Source organism: Rattus norvegicus, chromosome 16, assembly GCF_036323735.1.
Source record: "Rattus norvegicus strain BN/NHsdMcwi chromosome 16, GRCr8, whole genome shotgun sequence".
NCBI classification, from domain to species: Eukaryota; Metazoa; Chordata; class Mammalia; order Rodentia; family Muridae; genus Rattus; species Rattus norvegicus.
Window position 1 is genome coordinate 52,207,633 of NC_086034.1, and position 26,481 is coordinate 52,234,113.

The 26,481-nt window shown below is 44.3% G+C and overlaps 1 protein-coding gene across 5 annotated transcripts in view; it reads right to left on the bottom strand.

Moving 5' to 3' along the window:
• Positions 1-26,481, bottom strand: part of Irf2 (interferon regulatory factor 2) — a 111,766-nt gene that overhangs the window by 35,778 nt on the left and 49,507 nt on the right. For 4 of the 5 annotated variants that reach the window (XM_063275233.1, XM_006253139.5, XM_063275234.1 and 1 more), the window contains 4 exon segments: positions 17,908-18,000; positions 4,508-4,607; positions 3,683-3,859; positions 3,384-3,430 (listed from right to left, as the gene is read on the bottom strand). In XM_063275233.1, coding sequence (XP_063131303.1) covers positions 3,384-3,430; positions 3,683-3,859; positions 4,508-4,607; positions 17,908-18,000 — 417 coding nt within the window. 5 annotated transcript variants of the gene reach the window in all.

Consider the following 26,481-nt stretch of genomic DNA (forward strand, 5'->3'; position numbering starts at 1 on the left):
GCTGATGTAACCAAAGCTACCCTTTCCTTAGGAGAGCCCCACATGCTACCCACCGCAGGAAACACACTTCCTCACATCCCCACAGCCCTGTGATGCTGCAGTCTCAGCCTTCCTGCGGGTTCCAACTTCAGAGGTAGCAGTTTGTCTGTCTTAAACAGACATAATAGAATGGCCTGCCATATAGTCTTTGATATTTGATACTGAATGGAATATAGTGGTTACAGGTGGGAAAAATATACTGAAAAGTAGATGTTATTTCGTTTTTCTACTAACTGCAGTTATGAAATTAAATCTGTACTCTAATGTAAAGCCCCTGACTCCCATCACGCAGGATAAATATATCTGTATTTATTTAATAAATGCTCATGTACCCACTCAGTTATCAGATGTGTATTATTGTTCTATGCCAGTCCACTGAGTGCTGTGAAAACAGTAAACATGATACAATCGCACCTAAGAGTGTAGTGAATTCTTCAGATTAGATATTTGTGGCAAAAAGAAGTTATACACCATTTACTGAGATGTATAGATATGTTTAGGACACTCAAATGTAGGTCAAAAAAATATCACCATGGAAAATAGCATGGCTAATAATTAGATTTTTATAATCACAGGGAGAAAATAATGTTTTTGTTTTTTAATTAAAAAAAAGACATAGGGAAAGCCCATAGACTAAAAACAAAACCACTCAAGATGGCTGTGGTGGCTCTGGTCCATGATCCCAGCGCTAGAGAGGCCGAGGGTTGAGAATTACTGCAAGTCTGGGGCCAGCCTAGGCTACACAATGAGACTGTGTCTCCAAGAAAAACCAAACAAGCAAGCAAAGAAAGAAAGAAAACTCTGGGCTCCAGAGGACTCGGGCTCCATTCCTAGCAACTGCACGGCAGCTCACAACTGTTGCTAACTCTAATTCCAGGAGATCTGACAGCCTCACACAGACATCATATAGGCAGAACACCAATGCACATGAAGTAAAAATAAATCATTAAAAATATTTTTTAAAGAAAGAAAAATTCTTGAGACATATCAAAAAAATTCACACAGGATTCTCATGTAAATTTCTTTTTCTTTTCTGAAACAAAGTTTTCTTCAAATTATATGGTGCAAGACAATTATCCTCAAGATCTCCCTAACTTAGCCTCTTGGATGCTGGCATTATAGATGTGTACTGCCTACCACACCCAGCCCATAGTAAATATATATATTTACACTGTAAAAACATTTCTGTGATACTAGGAAACCTGAGCATTGGACAGATATTTAATGATACTGAGGGATCCCTGTCAAATTCATCAGCTAAAATAATGATACCATGGTATTTTTAAAGGTCATGTATTTTTAAAAATATATGGTGAGATATTTATGGAAGAAACATCATATCTGAGATTTGCCTGAAAATACATGGACAACTATCACAAATTGTTTCCGTAGCTAAAATGGGTCAAATATCTACAATGATACTGAGAGTTGGGGAAGACGGAGGCACTAAGGAAGCAAATGTGGTCAGGAATTGATTAATATTAAAATTAAGGGGTGATCTCGAGTAAATTTTACTCCTTTCAATGTGTACAAAAATTTTCCACAATAAAAATTACAACAAAATTCATCATTAATCCTACGCTATATTTTATCTATCTATCTATCTATCTATCTATCTATCTATCTATCTATCTATCTATCTATCTATCTATGTGTCTGAGAGTGAGCGAGATAGACAGACAGACAGACAGACAGAAAAGCAGAGAGAGACAGAGGAAGTGAGTTATGTGCATGTCTGCAGAAGCCAAAAGAGGGCTTTGGGTCTCTTGAAGCTGAAGTTAAAGGTTGTTGCGAGCCACCTGACATAGGTGCTGGGAACCAAACTCAGGTCCCGTAGGCTCAGTCTTAACCAATGGAGCTGCCACTCCAGTCCCTAATCCTGTGCGATTTTAAAAATAAATGGGAAACTTTAAAATATTAAAAATGAAACAAAGTGTCACTGCTAAGTAGTCCACCTACAATATTTAGTTCCCATTACAGAGATAAGCATCTCTCAACTTTGAACAGCTAGCTAAAATTTCCCTCAAACTCTAACTGCAGGGGCTAGAGAAATGGCTTCGTAGTTCGAAGCACTCGCTGCTCTCTGAGAGGATCCAGGTACCTCCCAGAGGGTTCTTAGTACATTCATAGAGGCTCTCAATGCCCTCAACTCCAAGGGATCTGAGGCCTCTGTAGATAGCAGGCATATACATGGTGCACAGACATACACGCAGCACCTAGACACATAAAGAAAATCTAACAACAGATAGTCACATGTATCCAAAATGCTATAGCTACATATTACCTACATATTCAACCAATCACTAGTCTGTACAAAACATATATAGACTTTTTCTTCTTCTTCTTCTCTAAATGATACAACACAACTTTTATATCATATTAGGTATTAAAAGCAACCAAGGGGTAACTTAAAGTAAATCGAAGATGTGGACAGGTTCTACACAAACACTACTACATACAACATTTTCCATGAGGGTATCTGGCAGGGGTTGAGAATTCTGGAGCCCAGACAAGCACCCTCATGGTACACATAGGAGACTATCCTCTACATTATGTCACTTGGTGGCTTTTCTGTTTTTAAATAAATCAGGATGGTCCACATCTATTTCACATACTTCAGACCCTTCCTCTGCACACAGAAGCCAGTAGCTTATATCATTTCATCGGTGGTCTTTGGGTCTCTAGCTGTGCTGTCTGCTCTTTGCTTAACAACTGATGGGCCTCCCTAGTCAGGCCTGGGATTTTCTGACACCTTCCTCGATATTTAACAAGGGCTACACCTTCTATGCACTAAGATCATTGAAATACAGGGGTGTGGTTAGGCCAACCTCAAGCACACAGACCTGTCTCCATGGAAAACTCCTGGGACTTACATGGGATGAGTCACTCACAGAGCAGAAAATAAACCGCTGAAACTCTCACTAATGGAGTGTACGAACTACTGTGTCCCCAGCCTAATGGCTTATGATGGGTATAAATAGAGTTAATACTTCTTATAGAGATAAAAATTTCTCTAGTTTTCAAACATATTTCAGAGTCTGAAACCACATTTCACAGCATTCGACAGAAGCTGGTTGCTGGAGCTGAGAGATTGGACTACCAAGCTCTGTGAATCAGTGATGTCATCTGGGTATTTTTCTCTGGGACACTGGACTAGGCAAAGTGTCCGTGGACTCATGTTTATGGGTGGGTACAGGCAGAGAAGGAAATACAAAAGGCACATAAAACACAATAGCAGAAGGAGAAAGGCCAAAGCCAAAGCCTCTGCCAAGGTCCTGATGAGACAGAACAGGAATCATTGCGACACGGTCACAACATGAGCTTTCTAAACAACCGAAGATTACCTTGATGTGCTTAACTCTCTCTTCTTTCTCTGTCTTTGGTTTCTTTCCTGTGGCAACAAAAAGATAGTTCTGGATCAATTCATTGAAGGACAGAGAAACATACATAGGCTATCCCACATTAAGCTCTTTCTGGAACCCACTGCCTCATCTCTACGAGATCGAAATCCCAAGGCGTCTCTTCTGCTTTTGGTGCCTTAAAAGTTTTTTTTCCAAGGCCGGCGATGACAGAATTATCCCCTCTAGCGTGATACGGTTCTGGACACTGAGGGGTCGTTTACTTAGTCGGCAAACAGCTTTACCTTTCTTGGAAGGTCGCTCAGATAAGGGTAACATCCGGTAGACTCTGAAGGCGTTGTTTCCTTTCTTTATGCTTCTGTCCTTCACTTCCTCAATGTCGGGCAAGGAATTCATGGCACATCGAAAATTTGCTTTCCATGTTTTCGGATCTGGTTTATCTACTCCTGGTTGATGCTTTCCTAGCAAAACAGCCGGAGATAAGGAAGGGGGGAAGGGACATTAGACAAGGGGGGTAATGTCTAAAACCAGTACTGCCAGGGGGTACAAAAAGCCGCTTTGTTCTAGTTGAACAACAATCCCACTTGGTTGAGACATTTATTAGGCATTGCCGTTTTATTTTAAAAAGCCTAGACAATGGGAGTCACACTGGCTAGTCACTCTGGCTCTACCATATAGTTTGAGGGGAAAAATAAAATGGTAGACTTAAGACACCAACTATACATAGGACTAGAATGCCAACAAGCAGAAGTGACTAGCTTCAAGGATGCAGAAAAAGGTTCATATCTAAAAGATAGCTCCATGCAGAATTTTTGCAATAAATGTATTACTATACTTTAATAATGCTAACTTGCCCGAGTCACCATGAAGAACTTATCAGAATACCGTGTCTATGGGAAATTTAAAGACTAGGAACCTCTGGGATGGGTGGGACATCACTTCTTCTGAGTGATGTAGCCTATATAACTCATACATCTCCTAAAAGTAGCTGGGGACAAGTCACAGGATCTTCAGAGCTAGCCTCACGAAGTTGTGAGTCAGGACAATTGTGTAATGAAAACAAAAACACACAACAGCGCTGTGTAACTAAACAAGGCAAGGTTTGATACCTGTATGGATTGCCCAGTTTCTAAAGAGTGGAGCATCCTTTTCTACGTCCCAACCGTGTCTAGCTGCATGCATCCAGGGGATCTGGAAAATCTTCTTTTCCTGAAATGAAAGGGGAAAAAAATAGTTAAACATTGACGCCATGGCTGAAGACAGCATGGGCTCTAGTACTCAATTTCACAGCTAAACAAAGGTGAGTTTGTGGAAGCCGACTCTAAAGCAAGCCCTTGGGCTGGGAAGGTGGCTCAGTTGATGAAGTGCTCACCATGCCAACATGAAGGCCCAAGTCTACCTTAACACCCACATAAAAAGCTAGGTGTGGTGTGTGCCTATGTCTTAATTAGGGTTACTATTGCTGTGATAAAACACCATGAGCAAAGCAATTTGGGAGAAAAAGGTTTATTTGGCTTATGCTTCCATATCACTGTTCATCATCGAAGAAAGTCAGGACAGGAACTCAAGCAGGGCAGGAACTGCAGGCAAGAGCTAATAGAGGCTATGGAGGGGTGCTGCTTATTGGCTTACTCCTCATGGCTTGCTTAGCCTGATTTCTTATAGAACCCAAGACTATTAGCCTAGGGATGGCACCACCCACAATGGGTTGGATCCTCCCATATCAATCACTAAGAAAATTCCTTGTCTTGTCTGGCTTGTCTACAGCCAGATCTGACAGAGGCACTTTGTTAATTGAGCTTCCTTCTTCTCAGATGATTTCAGCTTCTGACAAGTTGACATAAAACTACTCAGCACAGTCTGTAATCCCAGGGCTGGTAAAGTTGAGACCAGAAGATTCCTGGAGCAAGCCCAATCGTGCCCAGTCAGTAGGCTCCAGGCTCACTGAGAGACACTATCTCAAAGTCTAAGGTGGAGAGCTATTGAAGAGGACAACCAACGTTACACATGCACAGTAGGAACCCCATGAGCATGTTGTACACATGCAACAAACACAATTTGAAGAAAACTTAAATAAAATAAAAATTTAAAATCCCACTGCCCCACTTCGTCCCTAATTCTGACAATCCCACCAAGAAAAAATTCAGAATCTTGCATGGCCTGGCAGAGCAAAAGGATATTATAAGGCCAAAGGTGAAGATTTATGCTACAATGTGTTCCACATGTTGTACCCCTCCCCTTTCAACTGACAACTAGCCACTGGCTGAAACTTCTAGTATGTATTTTATTATTTCGTCTCGTCATGTTCCTAAAGGAATGTCTACTGTATTGGAGACCACTGCCTCAGAAAACAAGAAACTTCAGGTTTGCATGGATATTTACTAAACAGAGAGATTGTGTGAGTGTGAGTGTGTGTGTGTGTGTGTGTGTGTGTGTGTGTGTGTGTGCGCGCGCGCGCGCGCGCACGCCCGAGTACACATGCATTTACTATTCTAATCCTTCCAAGGTCCGGGTCCTGTCTTGGACATAATAGAAGAAAATAATGCAAAGATGTCCAGTTTGGCAAAAAGCTCAGTATAAACTTTATACTGGACTCTACCTTTCTGACCACAACTCACAATGGCTTTAGTCAACCTAGCAAACACATGCAGAAACTAATGCTCTAGAAAAAGGTCCTACTCTTTGTGCAACCACACGTATGAAAAGAAAGGTGGGTAGGCCTGCCCTCTGACCCTGTGTGCACACTGGCCATGTGTGCACACTGACCATGCCTGCCCTCTGACCATGCTTGCACACTGACCATGTGTGCACACTGACCATGCTTGCACACTGACCATGTGTGCACACTGACCATCTGGCTGTGCATGTGCACATGAGGATCACTTTTGTTTCTTGCTATGGCCTAAGGAGTTCAGCTTACAAGTGAGGAGCTTAAAGAATCAATTATTCCACCAAGGAACTCTTGGTTCAAAGTATCTAAAAAAACCAAAGCCAAGGTCATGTAACACTCCCCTGGCACCCCCCCCACCCCCCCCACCCCCATTATGCCACACACACTGTCTCTCACCTTTTTTAGATTTGTTTAGATTTCGATTCTCTGCCTTACTGACTTGGATTCTATGGAGATTAAAGCCCAGGAATGTGCTGGAGTTGAGGGTGGAGTGAGGTGGGGAGGTAGGGAGGTATGTTTTGTTTCTTTCTTGCTTTCTCACTTTCTTTCTTTCTCCCTTCCTTCCTTCCTTCTTTCCTTCTTTCTTCCCTCCTTCCCTCCCTCCCTCCTTCCCTTCCTTCCTTCCTTCCTTCAAATTTTTGGATACTCCTGATAATTGCTAAACACCAGGGATGCCAGCATCCCTCAGCAGGGAAAGAAAAAGAAGGTCAGTAGGGAATTTCCACCACCTGATCTCATGCAGCGAACTCTAGAAAGGGACCCAGCTGTCTCAAAGGGACCTCTACACAAAACCACTCACAGAGGCTGAACTGATGATATTTCAAAATGCCCGAGAGTTTCCAAAGCTGTTATTAGGGGGTAAATCAACTGTATTTATGACAGTTGATAAAGAAGAACTGAAAGTGACAGACATTTTCATAAACTCTTCACTGTTCAGTGTGTGTGGCCCACAGGTGGGCCAACGAGTAGGGGTGTCCGAAGAAGGCTGAGGGGGATTTTCGTTTTTTAATGTGCATGAAAATCCAAGAGCAAAATTACTTAACATGGTTTCTTATTTTCCTGTAAAAATGAATACAAATGGAAAGGAACTGACCTAATGGAAAGCTTTTCCCTGATGCCTAGATTCCAAAATGCTGCAAGGTGCTACCAAGATGCTAGGGAGGAAACACCATGTCTTAAACTGTCCATCACTGGACTCCATACTGTAACACAGACCAGCCATGCAGTGTGTCCACTGGCACAGTGTGACATCAACGTCAGTAACCAACTTCTCTCTGCCTGCATTTAAGGCCTGCTCTGCCAATGTGGATTTGTGTCTGGTATTGTAAAAAAGTCATTATAGTCAAAAGTCCATGACTATCAAAGTCATAGGCCCTGGCTGGGAACCCAGGACAGTTTTTTCCTAAACTGACATGTTTCCAAACTGCCTCCTAAATGTTGTTTACAGCCACAAACAGTGTATTCTCAGCCTTAGCTAGAGCAGTTCCTTTGTACAGTGGGCAGCACCCAGTGCAGACTTGCACTAGTCAGAGTTACTAAGTCTCTAGAATAAGTGATATTGAGTGGTCAGTCCCAAATGAGGTATCCACACTGAGTCCTCAAAACCCAGGCAACATCACGGACGTAGGAGCAGAAAGAAGTGATAATGGGAGAGTGGGGAGGAGCGCCAGGTCATGGCTGCTGAACCTGTGAACTAGCCCCAGCTATGTCTGCCTGTACAAGATGAAGCCGGGCAACATTCAGAATGGAAGGCAGGTAGGCTCGCTAGGTCTAACCCCCAGATGAGGAGCTATGTTGTCAGTTAACGGCTGCTCAGGAAGGAAAGCCATCTTTCTCAGGAGGTGTGACTGATAATGCTCTAGCTGATGGCCCCATGCCCGTGTACTTGTGGGAGGGACCAATGAAACTCCGAGGATGGTTTAAAGCAGAAAGAGTGAACATGAAGATCAGAGAGGGGTCCAGGGGAAGTGGGAAGGGAGATCAGGGATGGATAAGATCAAAGTATACTGTTTACATGTATGAAAGTGCCAAAGAATAAATATAAAAGGGGTTCTAGGTGAAATGAGTTCTGATTTAACACAACCTGAATTCCCAAGGTAACATAGGTAACATCTTTTCAAGCATTGCGAGTTTGTGGATGTGTGCATGAGTGAAGGACCCAAAAAGACATTTCACCAAAAAAATTTTTTTTAATTTTAAAAAAGGTATAAATATATGAAAACATGCTGGTTGTTACCAATCACTAAAGAACAGTAAACTATAACGACAATCACCTCACCCCACCAGAATGGCTAGACAGGGAATAAGAGAAAACTAGAAGATAAAAAGTGAGGATTGGGAGACACTGGAACTCCCATGCACTGTTGGGGAATGGGGAATAGCACGGCCACTGTGGGAAACAGTCCAGCTGTTCCTCAGAAAGGTAAGCACACGATGCCGGCAACACCATGATTTTACTTCATGTCTAGATGCATATTCAAAGAATTATAGATACTCAACAAAAACTGATACACAAATGTGCACATTCTTGCACAGCCCAAAGATGGATGAACCCATACAGCGAGCATGGTGTGTGCATACAGTGGACTATCATTCTATTGTACTGCACATATTTCATTGGATATCATTCCATTTAGTTTAAACGGATCATGAACGAGATACTGACACATACAACCTCATAGGTGGACTTTGCAAAGATTGTTCTAACAAAAATAACCCAGACACAACAAAAGGGACACAAAGGGAACAAACATCCCACGGCCCTGTTTATACGGAATAGCCAGGAAGTGCAAAGCTGTAGAGGTTAGTAAAGGCGGCTCAGCAGTCGACAGGAACTAAGGAGAAATGGGCGGTGCCTGAAGTCTCTGAAATAAACACTGGAAATTAAAGTGGAAAGCTTTTAAAAACCACGCATAGCTCTTAACTAGTTTCTCATAATGCATAAAGAGCGCTGCTGAATAAATATATCCCAGTGCTTGAAAATACTTTCATGGAAAAGTGTAAGTCTCATTTTAAACACACGTTTTTATTTTGTATTTATATATCTGTGTGTCTCTGTGTTGTGTGTCTCTGTGTCTGCGTGTGCAGGTCCAGAGGGCATTGGATCCCTGGGAACTGAACTAGAGTCTCCTTCAAGAGCAGTATACTCCCTTAACTGCTGAACCAATCTCTCCAGATCCAAGATTTATTTTCAAATTGAGATTTAAAAAAAAATAAGAATTCCTCTCAAAGATCCTTTTGTTTCAAGGAACAGGAAATTTGTTCTAACATGTCAGCATATACCCCAAGACATCTTCAGAGTCCAGTGACCCAACCCTTCACACATGGTGGCTGTACACACTTCAAACGGAAAGAATACATCCAAGTGCTCCTGTGTGTGCCTATGAACAGACCTGCCCAACTGAGGGAGAACTGGCTGAGACTGTCTTGAGCAAGGGAAAGGCATACCTTGGTCACCATGGAAACTAGTTCTGTTATCTCCCTCGGCTTCCCCACACACCCCAACAATGATAAGGTGTTCTAACTAGTTTGTTCCTTCTGTTTGGACTTTTTACCCTCTGCAGAGATAGTCTGATATTTACAAAAACACAAGCCTGTTTGAAAGTGAGAAAAGAGAAAGGTCATTGGTCCAAGGAGCAGCTGTGGTGCCTTGGTCTAACCAATCTCTACTGTGAATACCAACAACCAGAATGGGAGACACACAGAGCTGTGAGAGAAGTGATGAACTGTGCAGTAGATGCCTCCTGCATTCCTGAAAAAAAAATCACAAGCAACTGTACAGATAAATCCTGAACTAGATTGGGTTCTCCAACCAGTCAGTGACAGGGCACATGTTAAACAGGGCACTTACTGCTCACAGTTAGAAGAGACTTAAAAGTCAAAAAAGCAAACTTGCGGGGTTGGGGATTTAGCTCAGTGGTAGAGCGCTTGCCTAGGAAGCGCAAGGCCCTGGGTTCGGTCCCCAGCTCCGGAAAAAAAGAACCAAAAAAAAAAAAAAAAAAAAAAAAAAGCAAACTTGCAAACCAAACACAGACATACGTCAAAAAGATTGTACACCATGGACAAGTCTGCTTTATCCCTGAAATTCAGAGATAGTTCGATATACCCAAGTCAATAAAGATAATAAACCACAGAAGTGGACTTAAAGACCAAAATCCCATGATCATCTCAATAGACGCAGAATCCACCATGCCTTCATGATTCCTAGATAAAGTAGGCTAGAAGGAACATAGTAAAGGCTTGACTCGATATGACAGAAATCAGGAAGGAGACAGAGATGCCCATTGTCCCTGTTCCTTTTCAGTATTGCAGACAGCACCAGCTTCGACAACAGGGCAGGAGGAGGAAAATAAAGGAATGTGAGTAGGGAAAGAAGTCAGACTACCTCTATTTGCAGATCACATGATGCCATACATTAGAGATCCCCAAAACTTACAAAAGAACTCCTAGAAATGTAGATTGAGCCATGTGGCAGGATACAGAAGGGAGAACATGTCTTCCTTCAACAACTGGTGCTGGGGAACCGTCCACATTCAGAAAAAAAGAAAACAAGACCCATATCTATCGCCTTCCGTGAAAACTAACACCAAATAGATCAGAGACGTAAAGACCTGTAACACGGAAACTCCTATAAGAAAACATATGCAGGGCCTACATGGCACAGGTGTAGGAAAGGACTCCCTGGATAGCACTTTGTTGGTTTGCACATTAAGGTCAACAACTGACAAGTGGGACTGCATGAAACTAAAAGGTGTGTCTTCCACGCAGCTAAAGAGACAGTCAACAAGGTTTAGGGTAAGCTCAGGGAATGAGTGAGAATTGTCCAGCTATCCATCGGATAAAGGATAAACATTCAGAGGAGATAAAAAACTAAAAAGCCAGAGTCAAACAAACAAACAAAGGCCCATTTAAAAGACAGCCTGAATCTGAACACTGAGTTCTCAAGAGAAAAAAAAGAGTCTAAGAAGTAGCTCAAAAAAAATTATTCACCATCCCTAGCAATTAGGAAAATCCAAATCAAAACAACCCCGAGATTAATCGCAGCCCAGTCAGAGTGTCAAAGATTAACAAATGATTGACAGCAAAGGCTGGAGAGGGCGTGTGGTAAAAGCAGAACTCTCATTCACTGCTGGTAGGATTGCAAACTAGTCCGACCAGTCTGTAAACCTTTGTGAGGAAGTTAAGAACAAGGTTCCCATGTGACCAAATGGTCAACCTGGGAACACACATGTAAGAACAGTATACATGCTGAGCAGGTTATACTTATGTTTAAGAATAAATATCAAAACAATAGATATCAATGGAAGAAAGAGAGGCCATGAATTTAAAAGAGTTGGGAGGGGGAGGGAGAGAGGGGATGCATGGAAGATGTAGAAGGTAGAAAGAAAAGAGGAAGTGATGTAATTATATTTATAATGTCAAAAATAAATTATTTTTAAAAGGTATCTTGGAAATACACAAGGTGTCTGAATGTAAGTGGGACAGAGATACTGAAAATCGTATTATTGACTGTCCAATTGACAATGATATACCAGATAAGGAGATATCCTGAAATCTTACAGATATACACTAGCGTACAATGCCTTTAAGGTAACACCCCCTCCTATCCATACAGAAAAGATAAAGCTAGATAGTAAGAAATCCAGATGTGGGCATGTAAGAATTGGGTCTTCTATTCATTCTAGATATATGATTCAACCATATTATGTCATTTGCAAATATTGTCATAACAAGCAGATGGCCTTTCCAGGGTCTCTTTTCCAAGTGGTAAGGATGCCGCTCTGGTAACGTCTTAGATGTTCATTTGAACCCTTCCACTGTAGCTGGGCCCTGTTACAGGGCAAGTTTCCTTCAATTTTATTAGAAGTAGGACATCAAAACAAATTAAGGCATAATTAATTAGTGGATGGACTCCTTCTTGGAGATAGACATGACAGTGGCCAACCCATTAATCCTAACAATGATCTCTCTCTCTCTCTCTCTCTCTCTCTCTCTCTCTCTCTCTCTCTTTCTCTCTTTATTCCTTTCTTTTTTCCTCTCTTCCCTTCCTCCTCCACATCCTCCCTCTTCCTCTTCCTCCTCTTCCTCCTCCCCTCCCTCCTCCTCCTCTTCTTCAGGCAGGGTTTCCATAGATAGCCCATTTAGACTCAAATACTCAGCAATGCTGAGTGTGAACGTTACAGATATATACAACCAAGCTTGATTATCCTATGTAAAGAAAAACAACAAAAATAGAAAGAGCCATGAATTTGTGTTTCTTTGCTTCATCCACAGGTTCACTTTATATGAAAAGCCTCCTATTTGATCAGACACTTGATTTGGCACTGGACATAGAGTAACCATCAGGACAGCCATACTGTACTGTACCAAGTGCTTATAGCTATGGGTAAAAATGTATCCTGACTGTCCACTGCTATGGCCTGGATGTAGCCTGAGTGTGTCTTGCAACCCAGTGTGGATGGGCTAAGCGATGACAGTCCAGGGTAGAGTACTTAGATCATAGACTGTACCCTCATGAGTGGGTCAGTGCCATTTAGAGGAGTAGATTGAGTCTGGTAGGAGGACTCTAGTTCCTTAAAGAATCGGCTGTCATTTTAACAACAAGTTGAACCCTGCCCAGGTCTTCTCTTTGCTTAAAGACTTGGGTCTTCTGGTATCAGCCATGCTGTAGAGCAGCCTTTACTTGGGCTCCATGCTATACAGAAGCTTCAGCCACCTGTACTTTGAGTCAGAAAAATTCTATATGCAGATTAACACATTCTATTACTGCAACACAAAGTGGACTGAGATACCAACTGTGGTTTAAGAGAATCACAAAGTCTTAAGGATGGTTCATCTGTTTTACTAGAATCCCAACAGTCTTCAACTGGAAACAAGATTTTGGAAACAGGTCCAACCACTCAAAATGCTAACAGGGGTTCTTAAGAGTACTTGGAATAGCAAGGAAAAAACAACAGGCCCTTGGTGACGTAATTATGTCGACAGATGAATGCCAACAAGCCTGTTAGAGGAAGTCTATAAAAAGATGCCCGTAGGAGTTTAGGTATGGATAGAAAATACCATGACCCATCTGAGGGCTCTACTGTCCATGGGCACAGACACACAACTAGTGTAGCTTAGCCCTTGTGGGTTACTTGCCTAACAGGGACCCTCAGACACACGGCAGCCTAGGCATTCCTGTGTCAACATTGTCCTGAGAAGTGGGGGAAACTAGAGCTAGTGACATGTTCCTTTTCATCAGATGGCCTCAGGTCCAGCCCAATAGAAGTGTTCAAGAGATGACCAGGATGCCCTCTTTTCCAGTTTTCTTTTGGAAGAGAATTGGGGTGCCACAGCCAGAGCAGAGAAGCCCAGCAGGGAAGGTCCCCTGAGCACACTAAGGGTTTAATTATACAAGGAGAGACTGCTGCCTCTGGCCCTGGAGCAGAAAAACTCATCCGAGACTAGGGATGTACCTCAGTGGCAGAGGATTTGCCCAGTACGCACAAGGCCTTTTTCTCTCCAACACTGGAGGTAGCGGGGAGCATACAAGGAGTCCCCATGAAAGAGAAGTACCTAGAGGTGACACTTGTTCCCTAAAACTGACATTAAAAACTGACTGTACCCTAAGTGGCTGAAAGGAGAGATACATCCAAAAATCAAGGTGTTGGAGGGGTTCCAATGTTTTTAAAACTTCTAGAAGACACTCTTCCAGACTCTGATAGCTCCAGGAGTTCCGGGGCTGTGGCTTCACCATACCCCCTGGCTTCGCAAAGCTCTGTGTGTGTCTTCTTTGGTCTCTTTAAAAGACACCTGTCCTTGGACTTAGAGCCCAGGCCGATAACCCGGATGCTCTCATCCCGCAGTCCTGGGCTGCCTTGGAAACCCTTTTCCAAACAAGGCCATATTCACAGAGACTGGGAGACTTGGAGGTAGAGGCTACTGGTCACCCTCTATAGAGACCACCCGACTACAGGTTGCCAGTTGACACAAAAGGTGTAATGACACCCTGTGTTCTCCACATACAGACATGGCTCAGGAGGAGCAAAAGAGAGAACAGGAAACTCTACTGTCCAAAAAAGAAAAAGTGGAAACCGACCATTTGCTTTTCTTGAGAACCGAGAAACACACACTTCAATCTCACATCATGAAACCAAACTTGAGCCTTTCTTACTTCTCTACTGGTCTGCAACATGGAAAATAACAGCCCCTTCCCGGAGTAGGGATTAAGGGAGCTGCTGTATGTAACCCCTTGCTTAGATGAGTAAGAATCAAAACCTACTTAACAAATGCCAGCTGCCACTGCTTGTATCTGTTTCCCTACATCTCGCTACACTGTCTCTGACCCACCATCCCTCCCTCTTTATCCCCCTGTGCGGATTGTTGCTCACTGAGCAATCCAGGGCGACCCGAGCTCTTGTTTGTGTTTTTAGAAGAGACTAAGCACACACTGGAGCCTCGACTTGCAAGCCTGGAAAGAATAGACTGCTTGCCACAAAACCTTCCAGAACAAGACAGGACAGGCAAAGCAAGTATGTAGTTAATTTGTTTCTATTTTCTAGGTGTCCCATCCTTTCTGAAGGAAAGGACTCCAGCAGAATATTCAATTACAGTCTTCTTAAATTCAAAGTAAAAGGCGAGGTAAAGAGTGAGGTTCAAAGGAATCTGAGAAGATAGAATGAAACCGGAAGTCTTGGTTGGTTTTCCGATTTGTTTGTTTTGTTTTCTCCACAATGACCTTTTCACTCTTTAAAAGCCGGCCCTGATCTGCTCTCTGGCTTTAAGCTCTTACACCTGGTGCAAAAAATAAAGTCTGACCCATTAAATTATTCACCACATCCTTTAGATTGAAAGATGATGGGAGAATAGAGTGAAGAGGAAAGAGAGATTTGCTCAGAATTCTAGCTGTTCTTAGTGAAAGAAAAAAATTCTCCCTTGGGCCTTCTTAGAGAAGGCATAACGTATTCTACTTAGCTCTTCCTCTAAACCAGTGGTTCTCAACCTGTGGATCGAGACCTCTCTGAGCATCACATATCAGACACCCTGCATATCAGACATTTACATTATGCTTCATAACAGTAGCACAATTAGTTATGAAGTAGCAGCGAAATAATGTTACAGTTGGGAGTCACCACAACATGAGGAACTGTATTAAAGGATCACAGCATTCGGAATACACCACACACACACACACACACACACACACACCACACACACACACACTACACACACACACACCACACACACACACCACACACACACACCACACACACACCACACACACACACACACTACACACACACACCACACACACACACCACACACACCACACACACACACCACACACACACACCACACACACACACCACACGCACCACACACACACACCACACACACACACCACACACACACACACACCACACACACACACACACCACACACACACCACACACACACACCACACACACACACACCACACACACACCACACACACACACCACACACACACACACACACACCACACACACACACACACCACACACACACCACACACACACACACACCACACACACACCACACACACACACACACCACACACACACACCACACACACACACCACACACACACACACCACACACACACACCACACACACACACACACCACACACACACCACACACACACACACCACACACACACCACACACACACCACACACACACCACACACACACCACACACACACACACCACACACACACACACACCACACACACACCACACACACAGACCACACACACACACACACCACACACACACACACACCACACACACACACCACACACACACACACCACACACACACCACACACACACCACACACACACACACCACACACACACCACACACACACACACACCACACACACACCACACACACACACCACACACACCACACACACACACACACTACACACACACACCACACACACACACCACACACACACCACACACACACACACCACACACACACCACACACACACACCACACACACACACCACACACACACACCACACACACACACCACACACACACCACACACACACACACACCACACACACACACCACACACCACACACACACACACACCACACACACACCACACACACACCACACACACACCACACACACACACACACACCACACACACACCACACACACACACACCACACACACACACACACCACACACACACACACCACACACACACCACACACACACACACCACACACACACCACACACACACACACACACACCACACACACACCACACACACACCACACACACACACACCACACACACACACACACCACACACACACACACCACACACACACACACCACACACACACACACCACACACACACACCACACACACACACACACCACACACACACACCACACACACACACACACCACACACACACACACCACACACACACACACCACACACACACCACACACACACACACACCACACACACACCACACACACACACACACCACACACACACACACCACACACACACCACACACACACACCACACACACACACCACACACACACACACCACACACACACACACCACACACACACACACACACACACCACACACACACACACACCACACACACACACACACACACCACACACACACACGTGCATATTTGGGAAAATGTAAATGATTAACAACACTTTGTTAGGGAAGGTAGACACACAAGTAAGGTTTCATATAAAGGCAGTACATTCATTAATTTGTTTGTTTGTTTGTGGTTTGTGTCTGGGATGGGGTCTTAATTTGTATCCCAGCTGGCCTAGAACCCACTTTGTCAAAGTGGCCTCAGACTGGCAATGATTCCCGCCTGACTATGTCTGCCTCCCAAGTCCTGGGACTAAAGGCAAGAGAGACCACCCCAGCATGACTGTACTTTTTTCCTTTTAAGGGAGAAGAGCAAAAGAACCTTTTAAAGGGCAATGGGGGTGGTGGCACAGCACTCAGGAGGCAGAGGCAGGAGGATCTCTTCGAGTTCAAGGCCAGCTTCCTCTACAGAGTTTCAGAATAGCAAGGCTACACAGAAAAGCCTTGTCTCAAAACCAACAACAACAACAAAACCAAAAATGGAACCTTTTAAAGGTTAAGGTCCTCCACTCAAACAAACAAACAAACAAACAAACACATGGAGTCCCTGTATCCTTTTGTGCTTGAGCAGTAGGAGAAGCAAAGAGAGGGTCTGAGGACAGAGGGTCGGGTCGGAGAGGAACACACCACAGGAGTCTCACAAAGTCACCTGGAAACCAAAGGTACTCAGGTTGAGGTGAGAGTCTGAGAAAGTGACAAAAAACAAACAGATAAAAGAAAACCCTTTATTATAAAGAACTTGCAAGTAGAGTTAGCCAGACCCAAAGCCTATACATTTCAGTGACCATGTGTACAGTGCGAACAGCCGAGGCGAAGCTGTGAAACTCCACAGAGGACTTCATACCTTCACTATCCATAATGTACTTATCCACTACAAAGATAACTACATAAAAAAGATAGGTCGATGACAGCTCAAACTAGAAAGCCAATTAGAGTTATACCCTCTCCATGACTCACGGCTCCATTACCCATAGTCCATCCTTCCTCGTCGCTTAAAAGTCTCCCTTCCCCTGAGCCCTCCTGTCTCTCAGAAATGTGGCCGAAACCTTTTTCATAGGATGCATTCATGTTTTATAATCACCGTTACCTGTCTGTTTCCTGTAGGAACGAGCATACACACACACACGCACACACACACACACGCACACACACACACCCCACCTACCTTGTTCAGCCACTTTAGCCCTGGTATCGTATTTGAATTTATCTGCTCCTCCAGCCACGGGCGCATTCGCATCCGTTCCACCGGCATGGTACCCTGTGGCAGAAGAGAAGCACAGCGTTTCATATTTCTGCGACTGACTGTCTCACCTGCACCCTGAAGCCCCATACCCCTGCCATGACCCTTTCCCAGCCGCATCTTCCTGGGCAGGGGCTGAGTATATTCAGTTCCCCTGCCACCTGTTCTTTTGACAATCCTCTTCTTCCAGGGAATGTCAAAACGTATGGGGACAGACATTCTCTGTGTTGACTCTCGACTGAAAGAAGTTTTTATGGACATTCTATGCCATGCACCCAACTAGCCGTAGGCCCAGATGCCTCTTGGTGACTTTGTCTTGAGTAAACCTTTGACCTTCCTCTCTTTACTGTGCTTATAGAAGAAACTGTCAGTGTATCAGACATTCAAAGACCAACATTTTACTTTCCAAAAGGGGGAAGCAAATGCTAGGCAAACAGTTCTGAGACAAAGAGCTGTGGTATCGAACACATTCGTTGAGGACCTAGGGTGTATCAATACTTTGACCTCTCAATACTGGCACTAAAGTACTGATTAATTTGGTTCACTAAAGATTTGTTAAGCTTTGTTATTGCCTAGTCATTCCTTCTAGATGTACGCTATATTCAGGGCTCAGCAGTGACTTCCCTGGTCTCATCTTTGCTCCCCCATCTCCCCTAGCACAATCTCTTAGTCACTGCATCCTGCCCTGACCTCACTTGCATGCCTTTCTCCTTTGCTCATTTTCCCCTTGAAAATCACCTGCGTGAGCCACCATGTGGTTGCTGGGATTTAAACTCAGGACCTCTGGAAGAGCAGTGAGTGCTCTTAACCACTGAGTCATCTCTCCAGCCCAGGGCATTTTCTTAGTGATCATTGGGGGAGGGCACCACCCATTGTGGGTGGTGCCATCCCTGGGCTGGTGGTCCTGGGTTCTCTAAGAAAGCTGACTGAGCAAGCCATGGGGAGCAGGCCAGTAAGCAGCATTCCTCTATGGCCTCTGCATCAGCTCCTGCCTCCAGTTCCTGTCCTGATGTCCTTCAGTGTTGAATAGTGCTGTGGAAGTTCAAGCAAATAAACCCTTTCATCCCAACCCCACTGTACCCCCCCCCCAAAAAAAAGGAAGAAAAGAAAATCACTTGCATGGCTGGAGTATCTTCTCTCCACCAGGCCACATACTGCCTCCCTCCCAGTCACACACACACACACACACACACACACACACACACACACACACCCCTACCAGACTCTACAGCAGTCTTTCTTTTTCCCACCCAAACGCAGAACAACTAATAAAGCTGCTACCAACTCTCCTCCCAACATCTTCCTACTCATGTCAGTACATTTACATTCAGTCTGACGCCTGGAATCCAAGATATCATTGACTCAGGCTTCCACTCTACCAGACTTCATGGACAATGGGACTACAATCCTCTCCCCAACCTGCAGCCACCTTGTGTCTTTAACTCTTTCCCTCCAAACTTAACTGAAAAGAATCTGTTCAGATTGAGTGTGGACCGAGATGATTCATGCCACGTAATTCTCTCTTCCATCTCGCCAAGGAATGTTCTATGCTCTACGCTCTCTCCTCTGATATGTCGCCAGCTAGTGCCAAACACCGTGCTGTGAATCAGCAAGGACTTTGTAAGCCATTCCCGACCCCAACCCCGTTTCTCGGTATGCTGCCTCCACACAAAGCTCAGACCATACCCAGCTCTCCCTTCCTTCCCAGTCTGCTCAATCCTTGTCTGTCCTCCAAGACCTAGCCTCTACACTTCTCACAAAGGTCGTTCCAGAGCACTCCAGCCTGAAGCAACCCTTCCTGTCCCAACCCCTACACCACTCACAGATCCCACTCCGGATTACTCGAGAACCAGACATTGCTTTAGGGCAGCTGCTCTAGTCCCGGCTTTCATCTCATGTCTTGTTTTGCCTATAAATTTTTCAGCTGTGCACAGCTTCACTTTCCCATGCAAACTGTGGGCTCTTGGAGAGGACGAACTTCACTGCTTAGGGTACAATGGGTAATCTTGTAAAAACCCAACTTCCGCCTTCTACTCAGTAAATGTTCAACAGGAGGACCAGGCAAGTTCTGAGCAAGAGAGGCAAGGCCACCAGGGAAGGGTGGCCTCCTGCAACATCTGCAGGCTCCAGGTGGCCATTCTTTGAGAGAGCGATAAAAACCTTGGAGGCATTACAAAAGGACAGGGGATGGTGATGAGCAGTCACCAGTGCAGCTGCTTCTCGTGAATCTCAAATGTGTTCCGTTCACGCATTCATTCCTTCTCTCAGTCATTCATCATCCATCCATTCAAAGATCTTGGATTGAAAAGGAGATTCTGAACGTTGGACAGGATAAAACATCTCAATTCTTTCAGGACTCGGTAAAGAAGGAAATTAGCACACGAGGAGTCCTGCATACAGGCATAAGAAGCTGCTGAAGCATTCTAGGAACAGTGGGGGAAGCTATATACACTGCCGCCACCATAAAGGCCCCACCTTACAGAGTAGAGGCCACTGTCTCCTCAATCTTCCCTTAGAGGAGAAGACCTCAAGACATGGAATGGGGACAGAATGTCAAAAGTGGGGACAGTTGAAGGAGTCATGAGGAGACAGCAACGGATGCTACTTCTGAGGTGATGTAACAAAAGTGCCGCTGGCGTGCCTAGGCTCAGTGGCAGGGCCAGGTGAGGGGCAGGTGAGTAGCCATGCTTCCAGTGCGAGATCATCTCAGTATTTCCTCCCATGCTTTTTTCACAAATAACCTATTTGAGAAAAAAATGATAATCACTTGAAATATTTCACGAAGCTTTCTCTCCTTTAAGCAACAGTTCTTAAGGAGAGACATGGCCGGTGTACATTATGTCCAAGGTAGGTACATAGGAAATAGCCTACTAGAAATGTATTTGTAACTGCAAAAGGCATCCTTACATTGTTTTCATTGTCATTACAGATTCGTACAAAAGGGGGAATGCTGGATGCCTAGCCCGAACATACCCAGCTGAGGCCAAACAAAGCAACACTATATTCTCACCACCCTCTCCTACTTCAGACTAAAGTCCTTTCTGTGGTCTACTTAATAGGACATTTTTCACATCTCTGTGATTTGTGTCTCGTTTAAACAACCCCAGAAGTAGTGCTAAGGCACTGAGCTGTGAGTATGTCTAACATCCCTGACCTCTACAGTAGAGTCCCCAGAAGAGGATGAGGAAGTGGAGGCCTCCCTGACCACCCCTCACCCTCTACACTCACATAAACTGAAATGCCCACATACACTGAAATGCACCCACACATTCACACTCAAACCACCTACATGTTCATCCACCTATATACTTAAAGCCATGTAATTCAAACACACGCACATGCCACGCTCAAAGGCACACGCATGCCTCAAACACATTCACACTTCCATGCTTATGGTTACTCATGCCAACAAATTCACACATGCAAATGTGCACACTCACCCATCCTATAGTTTGATTATTTTTGCCCCCTCAAATTTTCATGTTAAAGCCAAAACCCTGATATATCAGTGTTGGGTATTGCAGTCTTTGATGGTATGTTTATCTAGTGGGAGTCATACCTTCGTCTAAGCACATTTAAATTTTAGTAAGAGTGCTTAGGTTCTCTTGCTCTTATGTACTTCTGACGTGGAGAGTCAGGTTGTGTCACCTTTGTCCTTCTGCTGTCTGTCATGTGGAGACACAGCAAGAACGGCCTTCTTAGGTGCTACTGTTTTGCTCGTGGACTTGCCAGGTGAGACTTACAGAAGAATGGATTTCTGTCCTTTACAAATTACTCAATCTGTGTTATTATAACAACACAAATTAACCCAAGATCACACACACAAAACACACACACAAAACACACACACACACACACACACACACACACACAGGTTGTGATGTGCCCCATGCAAAAAAATATATGTAACCAGACAAGCTTACTCAAGAGACTCAATCATGAGTCATATCAGTGTCATATGTGTTTGGCTGTGAGATCATTTTGTTGTCATGGTTTATTTTTGAGACAGGGTCTTTCTATGTAGCCCTGGCTGCCCTGGAACTTGCTATGTAGATCAAACCAGCCTGGAACTCCAAGAGATCTGCACGGGCTCTGCCTCCTGGATGCTGAGATTAAAGGTAAATGCCACCTTGCTCAGCGTAAATTCAGTGTTAATCAACAGGGTGTGTTAAACAAGTTATCTTAAAACAGAAAGGCTATATGTTTATCAACCGATGAAAATCACCTGAGCAGAAGCTGATGCCATTGCAAGAGGGAAGTGAAAATACAGATGTACACAAAGGAAGAACTGTGGCTATAGATGTGGAGAGAAGACAGCCACATGTACATGTACACAACAACAGAGACTCAGTGAATCTTCCCCCCACGCCAAGGAACGCCTAAGGCTTGCAGAATCTGGAATCAAACAAGAAGGAGCCTCTTCTATAGTTTTCAGGGGGAAGCAATCACCTTGATTTTCTACCTGTGGTAGAACTGTGGCAAATACACTGCCCCAGTGATAAGCCCCACAGTCTGGAACTTTGTTAGGACAGCCACAAGAACTAACGCAAGAAAGAGAAAACACAAAGCCCTTGATGAAGAAAGACCAGCAACCAGACACCAGAAACAACAGGAAGTACTCGAAAGGCCAGCCTGACCCTACAGGTCCTGGAAGGCCATTGTGCAACAGCTCTAATGCAGAGAGAAAGCTGTAGGTCCCTGGAGCGTGCTCTGAGAAGCCAGGATCCAGACACCCTTTAATGTTTACATGTGAATTGCTTGGGTCTCTCCAGCTGACAGGTCTTTTCCATTCATCTAATTGCCAGGCCTTGCTGCTGCATCTGTCTGTTAGCCCAACATGAACAGCATTCAGCTCAGCCCAGATTTAATGTTTATCTCCTCCCTAGCCATGATACTCTAGCTGATTGTTTGGTTTGTCCCTCAAAGATTCATAAGCTAGAAACTTGTCAGGCGCCTTTTACCTTGTGAGGTAAAGGTGACCTGGCAGAACTTCAAGAGGCAGAGTCTGCTGCTAGGCTCTGGAGCCCAAGTGTCTTGAGTTAATCTATGTGATCTCCGGAAGAGGTTAGGTCCTAGGGGACTGGATTTGTTCCTGAATGAATGGTTGTTAGAGAGCTGGAGAAACGTCTCAGTGGTTAAGAACACAGTTACTCTTACAGAAGATCAGAGTTTGGTTCCTAGCGCCCACGTGGCAGCTCCCAACAGTCTGTAGTTCCAACTCCAGGGAATCTGATGCTTTCTTCTGGCCTCTCCCGGCACTGCATGCGTGCAGGTAAGGACCCACCCATAGAAAAGGAAAATCAATCTTGCAAACAAGGGAGGCTTTCCTAAGCAAGCCTTGCACCTCCCCTAAAACCTAGTTCCAAAAATGGCCGTCACTATGTCTGCTGTAAGAGGGCTCAGGTTCCTGAACCTCTAGGACTAAAACCTGTTCTTTCATAAAAACCCAACCCTGGCATTCCATCTCAGGAACACAGAATAAACCAAGACATGTGAATAAACGTGCAAAAAACGTCCAGGGATTTTTCTGAAAATTGTTTTCACTGGTTTTCTCCCGTTGCATACAACACACATACTAAGGCTGTCACGTGCTGTAGTTGAAGGAGAGAGAATCTTGTTCTGTTTTCTCTTTCTGTCGAGGATTCATTTAGCTCTATACTCTAACAGAAATGCCCCACTACCTATAATAACTACCTCTTAAAAAGTGTTGACCTCATTCTTGCTTTTATAATTATCTACCAAAAATATGCTAAATTTCTCCGTCCAGGGTTGGCTCAGTGGAGGAAAGTACACAAATATAGAAAGAACAGACTCCACAAAGTTGTCCTCTGACCACCACACGCAGACCATGACACCCGCTCTTACCTTTGAATATGAAGAAATTGCTTTATGGTTTCTTTTTGGCGACCTCACTGGTAGCTTCACTACCCTGGCCCTCTGGGCACAGTTTAAGTAAAATAAACTTGAGCTTGGACAGTGCAAGACTGTGACAGCCGACCTAATAACTAAGATGCTCGTGATGACAGCCAGCGTAGGACATGGACACACAGGACAAGTGAGTGGCTTACAGCCCGGGTGGGCTGGAGCCAAATGTGTGAGAACTCATGGCGCCTATCAGCATGGCGTGGGATTTAAAACTCCGTGTTTATTTATGGAATTTTACACTTAATGTTTTCTGAACCCAGTTGACCCAGGGCAACAGAAACCACAGGGAACAAAACCAGTGTGAGGTTGAAACTACTGTTTGGTAATCAGTGTTGTGAAGGCCACTGAGGAAAGCCAGGCAAGGTACCATCCAGGTACCAGTGAGCGGTCCCCCATGAAGTTAACCACACCACAGTCCTGATAGGTGCAATCAGCAGCCGTGTGTAATTTCAAGCTAAATAACTGAGATTTGGTTATTGGGATAGTAATACAATTTTACAATACTTCTTACAATAGTAATATTGATTTTCTGATGAACCAGCTATTAATACTAAAGTTTTGTTGAGTTCTGTTATTTAAATATTGTGGCCCTAGGGGACAGGGACTAAATTAGGACATACACACCCTGACAGAGGGATAGATTGGAGACACGATGAAAGGCAGCCTGCTCGGGTAGTTGAGATTCTATGGAGTCTCTGTGATGGGGGAAGCCAGCGACCATGCTTGTTACTCTAGAACGCCCTTAGAGGATGGCCGCTCTGTTGTTCTATGGACCCTCCCTTCACTGGTTTCTCTTGCTTGCACATCGCCAGCACACACATCTTCCTGAAATACAATTTCAAACATTTTGATTTTACGGCCTTCTAGAGATGTCTAAACATCCCCAAGTGCATGTGCCAACCCCTGGGAGGAGGTTGTGGGGCTCAGAAGCTGACCAGAATTTGGGGCACATTCAGGTGACTAAGGAGACAACTGGAGATCAAAACTCAGCCAGGAAAAGGAGGCCCAGGAACTTTCCCATGCTTTGTAAGTAATAAACTAAGCAGGGCTGGAGATGTAGCTCAGCCGTGGAGAGCACTTGTTGCCTTTTCAGAAGATCCAGGCTTGGTGCCCAGCACCCATGTTAGGCCTACATCTGTACTTCACCCAACCACCTGTAAGTCCAGCTCAGGGGGTGATCCAATGCCTGTGGCTGCCAAGAGCACCTGCACTCATATGTGTATACACACACACACACACACACACACACACACACACACACACACAATTGAAAATAAAATAAAACAAATGAGAGTAAATGAATTAAAAAATAAATGGATAGGTTCAGAAGATGGTTTGGTCAATAGAGTACTTGCTTTGCAAACATGAGGACCACAATTCAATCCCTGGAACTGAAATAAAAGAAAATAATGGAAGGGAGAGAGGGAGGGAGGGAGGGAGGGAGGGAGGGAGGGAGGGAAAGGAAGGAAGGAAAAAAAGGAGGAGGAAGGAAGGGAGGAAAGAAGGAAGGAAGGAAGATGCTGGCTTTGGCAGCTCACATCTGTAAGCAGTTTTGGGGAAATGGAGGCAGAAGGATCTTTGGGGCTTGCATGCTGGCCAGCAAAACTGATACACACCAGGTTCAATTAGGGACCCTGTCTCAAACAATAAAAGGGAGAGCAAGTGATAAAGACACGTGACATTGACTTGAGGTCTCCACATGCATACAGACACATGTACACACACTCCTGTACACACATACACACACACATACACGTACATGCACACGCACCCACAAAATAACCAAACTAGTTAAATAGACTAAGGTCAAACAAAGATGAAAGCTTGGTTTTGAATAACCTCGACCTCTGCTCAGACTCAATTAACCTAGAGCTCCCCAAAAGTAAATGTAAACCTTATGTTTCAACATAAAATAACAATATCAAAGGGTTAACGGTTATCTCTGGAATTCTGACGCAGTCGCCACTTTCAGTCACTATAATTAGGAACATAAAGATCAATGACAACAAGTATCAGTGCAAACAGACCCATAGGACACAGACACAGGCCTTAAGCAGATATAAAGGTACACACACAGACCAAACGTCTTCAGGAATTTATTTTAGACAGGGTCTCATTATGTAGACCAAACTGGCCTCAATCTCACAGAGATCTACCTGTCTCTGCCTCCCAGATTCTGACTGAAAGCCAGAACCACCATACTCAGCCCTCAGGTAGTTCTAAAAAAGCTATACCTAGTATGTTTAGGAAAACAAAGGGAAAGGTAGAAAACTTTGTCAGATAAACTATTAAAAAATTGAAATTGCAGAATTAGCGGATGTCATTAAAATTAAGAACCCATTGGATGGACCTAAAAGTAGCTTTGATTTCTGAGGGTGGGGACGGGTGGGACATTTATATGTGAACCAGAGACATGACAAAGGACATTACAGAATGAGGCTGAAAGTCACAAAATGGGGCCACGTAAGTCAGGCATAGATTCCACAGGAGAACACTGCAGGGTTTAAACTGTGGCTACTGTGAAAGTCTACGAAGACAAGACAAAGAGTGAGACAAACTCTTGAGAAGACTACA